We start from the raw sequence: 8,406 nt of genomic DNA, 5'->3' as shown, positions 1-8,406 counted from the left end.
ATCCAACGTAATATTGGTTAGATCCTTGGCTTCTCTGATTGCAGTAACTTTTATTCTCCATGATCTAGGCAGAGTCCTTAGTACTTTGTTTACATGTTCCTCAGTGGTGTATACATTGCCCAAGAATATTAACTCGTTTACAACAGTGGTTAATCTGGTGATCATATCTTGAAGTGATTCTCCGAATTTCATCTTGAAGACTTCATATTCAGAACAAAGTCTGGCAATTATGAGTTTACAAACTTGAGTTGTACCTTCGTGAGTGTTTTGTAAAGTGTCCCATATTTATTTGCAGAGGTACAACTAGAGATGCGGTTAAACTCATCAGGTCCTAGTCCACATACGAGAATACACTTAGCTTTTGCATTTTTCCCTAGCATCTTATGGTCAGCTTCTCCATATTTTTCAATAGGTTTAGGTACCTTATTCCCTTCACTATTAGTAATAGTAGGAATTAATGGTCCATTAGTAATTCTAACCCATAGTTCGTAATCTTCAGCTTGAATGAAGTCTTTCATCCTTGTCTTCCACCAAGAGTAGTATTCTCCATTAAATAATGGTGGTCTGTTGATGTGTTGCCCTTAAGAGTTGGGGTTTTTTGCGATAAAACATTGTGTTATTATTTTATTTGATTCACAAGACATAACTAATGTAATTTGCAAAGGAAAATATAGAATAAACCTGTTCCTTAGGCGATTTTGGGGGTAAGAAATCCAACAATTGGTATAGAGCAGGTTATCTTTAAAGATTCTAATAACTCTAGATAAGATCATTATGAATTATGCACCTCCTCTTGGGCATGGTCAAGGGTAACACATCAACATACCACCATTATTGAATGAAGTCTTTCATCCTTGTCTTCCACCAAGAGTAGTATTCTCCATTAAATATAATATTAAAAGAAAAATAATATTATTATATGTTTGACCAATTAGCCTAAATATTTGAAAAGACATAAAAATTGTATCGATAAAATTTGCCCATAAACAAACTTTTTGAATGACTATACTGTCGATGTTATTGTGTTTTTTTTCTTATGATCGAGAAGAGGCATCGTCAATTTATAGAGTTCTAAATTTTTCCTCTAAAGAAAGAATAGCCAAATATGAAAGAGAATTATATTTATTTCTTAAAAAAAATTAAAAACAATTATGGAATTCTCAAACACCCAGTAGACAAGGATAAATACGAGACACTCGCTCCTCCATCAAACACCCAGAGCAACCACTCTCTTTCCCGTCATCATGTATTCTAGTATACTTAAGGGACAACCCGTTCTATGCAACTTCATCCCCACATCGCACTCAACACCACACGCATCGCATTTCCCACCCTTCCTTTTCTAGCAATAAGTTCCAGAGGTGATATTGCATCGATGGAGCACCCTACACCCATAACAAGTGAACATGCAAGCTACCAAAACAAGGATCAGACCAACGTGGGGGGAAACCTAGGACCAATGTTACCTAACAACATAGATTCAAACCTCCTAGGTATTGACTCGAATACGACTATCCCCTCCTCCTCAGGTAGTTTCCAATCTTAGAACAAAAATGTAAATCTAGAATAAATAGAGGATGTTGTAGTTTTACTAAGGAAGAAGAGGACAGAGATGGAAGTTTAAGAGGACTAAAGGGTCATGATATTTAAAGAGAAATGCGTCAAAAACACATCATTAATTGTACCAAGGATCTATCCAAAATCACGATCGATGTAAGATTTTTTTGTAACTCGGAAATAGGGAGTTACATTGTTGTGATGAATCCAACTTTGATAATGGGAAACCCTTCAACGTGGAGATGGGGATACCGGTGATTCGACCTCCCCCCCCCCCTAGTACAAAAGTCAACCCTAAACTGATCTAAAATCTTTAAATTTGAAACAATGTGGACGTACCATCTTCAAATAACCCATATCATTTCAAAAGCTTGGAAGGAAAATAATAGTACTCTTTGAGACATCTAACCTTCACGAAAAATGTTTTTGAATGAAACTAAATATATCTTTGGAATATCAAAAAATTAAGAAAAATGTTTAAATGCATTGATGGAAGCAAAAAATCCCCAAAGTATACATTTGATAAAGACTTCAGGAAATATATAGGTTTTTCAATCATAAATAAAAGAACGCCCCATAAGGACATCCAATTCATACTTGACAATCACCATTCAAAACTAGCGTTACAATCAACAAAAAGTTTCTCAACATTTTAGGGAGAACTACATAACTAGTTTAAACGATTTTGTCCTTAATTAATAGTATCGCTATCCATATAATGCAATTCATCAAATTACGTAGATGCATCACAAAACGGACAGATACATATGTTAAATTGGGACCAAATTACCCTACGAAAAATGGAGGGTGGAAAAGCAAGTTTGTCGCTACTATGTATTGATGCATATTAGCGATTAATATAACATAACTTTTTAACGCATAATTGAAAACTATTACTATATATTTAGCAAGTTTGGATGAGGGTCATGAGAGAATAAGTAAGATAATCTTAAAGTTTAAAGATAACTACATTCAAACACAACCTAATTTTCTATATAGAGAACTCAGATTAAGGGATGGATGGTGCCAAAAAGGTAGTGAAATAGTACATAATATTATGTCGTTTTTTATTTTTCAAATGTTCTTAAAAATAAATGTTTTTATTTTTTAGTATTTTTTTATGTGACACTAATATTTAAAGAAGTCAAACGGACGAAAGAGAAAAATTTGAGGTAAGTATACTAATTTAGACGTAGGGATACGTATAATGTAAAACATTTTGGTCGATCACTTCATTTTTTTTCATTGTAACTTTAGATTATCATCTTCTAGTTGACCATAACCATTTTGTTATTATTAATTTTAACAAGTAGTTGTGTTATATTATGCTAATTTACAATGTACTTTATTTCTCCATTACCTTATTATTTAGAGTGTGTTTTCCTACCAACATAATTTGAAATTTTAATATCAATGACAAAATTTTGCTCACTATATTTAATTTTGTTCTTGATATATTTTAGTGTAATTGTGGGTTATCAGGTTCTTTTTAAGTAGACTTTTTATTTTACGTTATTTTTTTCAAATATTTGTACTAATAATATAACATACAACTACTTTTTTATATAGTATTATACATTTAATATTAATTAATACAATATTCACATGTAAACGCATAGACTTAAATAATACTATCTGAGTGTGAATTCATAATTATGATAATTTAACCTTTAATAACAAAGTCACACGACCATATCTGAATTAGGTTGACCAACTTTTTTATTTATTTCATATTTGACTTTAATAGCTTTTTGCCCTTATAAATTAACTACTTTGGAGCCTCCTCTTTCCGTCACTGTAACTTTCATACACTTCACACAACACTCTAAGTTGTTGTTCATTTCAAGGGAGAGAAGACTCCCTTGAAATAACTTCAAGATGGGTAGAAGAATTAAGATAAAGAAAATAGTAGACACGACAAAACGTCAAGTCGCATTTTCTAAGCGGCGTACTTGTTTACTAAAGAAGGTGAAAGAGATTGCAATTTGTTGTGATGTGGACATGTTGTTTGTCGCGTTCTCGCCTGCTAATCGGCTCAGTAAATTCTGTAGCCAAAACAGGTATTATATTTACAATCGATACCTATAGAAATTGTCGTTACATAGTGCTAGGTATTAATCATTAAAATGATTAGCTAGATTAATTTTCTTACTAAATTGTTACTTTTTGTTTGTAGAATTAAAGACATGCTTCAGCGTTATATTGAGCTTCCGGTTGAGAGGAGATTGACGTACATGGACTAATTTTAAATTTATAGAATTGATTATTATTTTTTACCGTAGCACTAACTTATGAGTTGTTTTATTTTTTTTCTCTTGTATGGGTTAGTCACATGGCTGATGTTCAGGTACTTACTCTTTCGCAATTTTACTCTACTCATTTACATATTTATTGTCGATATCTATTTGTAGGAATTTTTGTTTTTCTAAAATTATGTCTTATTTCTATTAATGTGAATTAATTCGTATATTCTTTAAATAAATGTGAAATTAATAAACTTTGAATTTAAATTTTTTACTCGCTCGTTTCAATTTGTTTAGTTTTTTTAGATTGTTTTGAAAGAATTTGTCAACTTAGATTTTGAGTCTAATTCATACCACAAAAGTCAAAGGAATGAGGATTGCTCAAATCTTATTAGGATTATCACCCCCACCCCCTTCCACGCCCACATGTGGACATTGTTTATTTGGGATTGCGTTTATCATCCCACTTCATCCGAATATTCTTTATCTGGCATATCATTTACCCCCCACCCCACCCCCACCACACCCAGATCCATATATCTTTTATCTCGAATTCCACTACCCGATCTAGAGTGTGATTTTCACGCCGAAACTATTCCATTTCCTAGGGGCCGCATCGGTTTTGGCACTGATCACGTGATGTTAGGTCATGTGCCTAATTCACACTCAAAATTTATTGAGTGGGGGAGGGGGCAGATTGCATAAGTTTTATAAGTAGATCAGGATTCCATTTATTTAGTGACGTGGAACATTCAATTCTTGCATCAGAGTGTTTGTTTTTCTTTTTCAACAACTCTTTTGTCTTAACTTTCTGCATAACATGTTTATGATCACAAAATAAAGGATATATTAAACATATTCTATTTATCTTTAGTTTAAGACCATAAAATTGAAAAATATTTTTTTAATTTATTATATTTTATGCCAATCCAAAGTCAAACAAACAAATAAAATTGAATCAGTAATAATTAAAAGGTTCTGAAAATGACATCATTAATATTAATGAAATATTAATTGATTTATAATTTGCTAAAACAACATTTTTTGCTTTCAAGTTAAGAAGTGTGTAATTAAAAGAGAGTTGCCATGAAATTTAATTTTTGGGATCAATTTTACCCACCATTATTAATATATTTTTTGGTATATTAATGAAGGAAAAGATGGAAAAATTGGGACAATTGAACCGCATCAAGGGAGATGCTCGAAAACTACAATTTCTTGATAAAAAGTTTGATCTCTTACCTTTCTCGTTCTCCTTTATTTTTGGATTAATTTATTTTCTCTCTCTAATTACATATTATTCAATAATATTTTACAATGTAAATTAAAAAAGAATATGTATAGGGAGATTAAAGAACGATGAAAATGGAACCAAATAGAAGCTCAATTTTTTAAAAAAATGAATACTTTGAGGATTAGAAAAGATATTATGGCTAAATGAGTGAAATATTCAATCAAATAAAAATGCTTATTAAATGAAATCTATAATGGAGAGGGGTAATAACTTCGTGCTTTTTAATTGATTTTAAATTTTAGACGCTTAGCTTATAAATGATTTGACTAATAATTATAGAATATGAAGATAAGATTAATTTGGACAACTTATAAACTTATATAATCATACATATATTAGTATTTTTATATTTTAGTACACTTATTAAAGAAAAGAGATAAAAAGATCCGTCAAAGCATAATTAACAAAATCTATTTTGACCAAAGAAAATTATAGACTACTTATTTTGTATTATAGTGTCCATTAGCTTTAACCATTAAGAACATACTTACTTGCAAGAGCATATACATAAGTGTTACACCAACAACAGCAAGCTTAGATGTAATTTGACAATTATGGTGTGAAAATAGTAAGATGTATGTAATTGTACTTTTATCTTTATGGAGTAGAAAAATTATTTTTAATTGAATCTTGGTAAGCCTCCTCCATTATTTCGTGATTCAGACTGAAAATGTGAGCGAGCTCACACAGGTGATGTAATATAAGCGTCACACTATTTTTAATTTATCGAAATATTCGACACTACTACCTAGTGCCTCATACTTGATTTCTTTTGTATTAAGTGAAATTGACTATTACTAATGAATTAAACTATCTCATGATGGCTTCCTTTGGATGTTTCAACCTATTGTTGGTGGTCTATTTCTACAGGATTGAGGTGAGCACAACTTTATTTGATGTTTTATAAGTTGTTTTTTTCCAATCTATCCGTACAATTCTAATTAGTACTCCCTTCGCCTCACATTAGTTGATCATTTATCTTTTTACACATACATTAAGAAATGATAAGTAAGAATACGATTTTACTAATTTACCCCTTTAAATTTTTTTTGAAAATTTTATAAACAAGTGTGAACACTTTCAAAAAGAATTAATTGGAAGGGTAATATAATAAAAATCTAATTAATGATTTATTGATTTAGTAAAGTGGACAACTATTTTGTAAGGATGATTAACTATTATGCGCCGAAGGGAGTAGTTTGTTCGTTAAGTGATACATTGACATAAAAATTAAGAGTAGTCTTAATAAATAAATGTTACTTTATCATTTAAGAGCCAATGAGGAAATTGATCAATTCATTTGAACTTGAAATTCTTTGATCCAGAATTTGGAGCTACAAATAAAGAAGAGCACATTGGAGTCGCAGATTTTGGATGCTAATATAAGGTCATTTGATTCAGTATCACAAGTATTTTTCTTTTTAGTTCATAATAATTATAACATCAAGGTTGAATACAACAGTATCGCCATAAACTTTCATTTAGACATTTAAATTATAGTATATTTCAATTGTCTAAATATGATTCTACAGGGATTTCGAACCAGGACCAGGGCAAGGACCTTCTCTTCATCAACTCATTTGGTGTGAGAGAAATTTACAACTCTCTCTCGAAAGAGTCAAGGCTAGAAAAGTTAGTTTTTTCACCAATTATTTTTTCTTGATTTATCATTAAAAAATAATGTGAAATCACAAATTTCAAGAAAATAATTATTTTTCTTAGAAATAGTTCATTAAATCAACTCATATATATATAATCAATAAGATTTTGATTAATGTCTAATAAATTTTGATTAGATGGAATTGGAGAAACAAGAAAAGATGGATGTTGACTTTGTTGCACAACAAACAACTCCTCACCAGTTTGATACTAATAATTGGACTAATCCATACAGGTCATTATTTTTTTTCAAATAATATTTCTTTAGAAAATTTTTTATCTCTTTATTTTGCTTTTACGAGTCATTATTTTGTTATTATTGCAGTTCAAATATCCAGGAGAGCATACTTCAAGATTGGATGAATGAAGGGAAGGGAATAGCAAATAGTTCTGGAAATTACGCATATAGCCCTTCCTTTCCGAGTTCTTCACAAAATGGGAATATACCATTTTTTCAAAGCCAAAACTCGTCACCTTATATTCCGTTGCAGGTAATGCTTTTGAAATGCAGTAGCTAGGACCTCCAAAAAAAGAGATATTTTTTTTAAAAAAATTGATATATTTTTTATCCGCACAATAGAATCAACAACAAAACATAATGATAGATGTCCATGAGAATCCTACACAAATATTTGGACAATTATAGGTACATTAACATTCTTAAAATATTATTCCTTGTAAATATCTCTTTAAGAACTCAAGCTATTTTTTTCAAACATAAAATTTATATAATTATTTTTATTTGTGCAATAGAATCAGGTTNCAATCACAAGTACATTTATATTCATGAAATATTATTCCTTTTTAAATCCTCCCCCCCCCCCCCCTTCGTACTTCACTAAATAGTTTATACATTTTTGCAGGCACAAAAAATGACTTTTGGTGAAAGTAATGACAACTCTCTCTTCAACTTCTGGCAAAATATTTGTGATTCTACAAGGTTTCTTTTGATAACTTTTGATACGAGAACTTATATTGTTCACAAGATAATATTTCTTATATTTGAAAAAGAATAATAATCTTAATTAGAATTATAACGATCAATGGATATTAATTAACTCTATATAAGATCAAAATATCATCATAAAGGATACTAGTAAAATAGTAATAATATCATATAAAACGAGTCAAAAACAATATGTTTTATTATTGATGTTTGTATTGTTTTTGTTTAACATGATATGATAGCTAAGAATGTTCTCTTTTTATTTCAGGTCTGTCTCGTGTACACAATTAAACAATACCTTCCAATTAGGGTTGGAGAATGACAATACAACTTGGAACAACAACTTGAATAATTCCTCCTCGTTTGGTTTGGAGAATGCCCATTCAAATTGGAATAATAACATGAGTAACAACAACAATTACATCAATGAATATAATGATCCTCCTTCAGTTCAAAGTGATGCAATAACTCCTAATGTTAATGGATTTAACTATTCCATGGAGGTTAGTCCAAAGTTCTATTCTTATTATTATCGATCAAAATAATTTTATTTTTTATATTATTCACACAAACAACTCACTTTAAATGTTTGTAACAATGATTAGGAGAATACTATGGGAAACATTGCTGAAAGTACTACACATGAGAATGATGCATGTGAATGGGAAGTTTTCCTCAATGAAGCTTTCAATGGAGAAGACTTTTAA

General features: G+C 30.3%; 1 protein-coding gene across 1 annotated transcript; it reads left to right on the top strand.

The window, feature by feature from the left end:
- The first annotated feature begins 3,435 nt into the window (after positions 1–3,435).
- On the top strand, positions 3,436–8,406 carry LOC107016311 (uncharacterized protein DDB_G0288805-like). The gene is made up of 9 exons (XM_027916609.1): positions 3,436–3,617; positions 3,734–3,787; positions 3,886–3,904; positions 6,420–6,503; positions 6,891–6,988; positions 7,079–7,244; positions 7,617–7,693; positions 7,968–8,202; positions 8,305–8,406. Exons 1-9 carry the CDS (start codon positions 3,436–3,438, stop codon positions 8,404–8,406), a joined length of 1,017 nt encoding a protein of 338 aa, XP_027772410.1.

Source organism: Solanum pennellii, chromosome 4 (assembly GCF_001406875.1).
Source record: "Solanum pennellii chromosome 4, SPENNV200".
NCBI lineage: Eukaryota > Viridiplantae > Streptophyta > Magnoliopsida > Solanales > Solanaceae > Solanum > Solanum pennellii.
The sequence above is the reverse complement of the archived record's forward strand: the minus strand, read 5'-3'. Positions and strand labels throughout refer to the sequence as shown.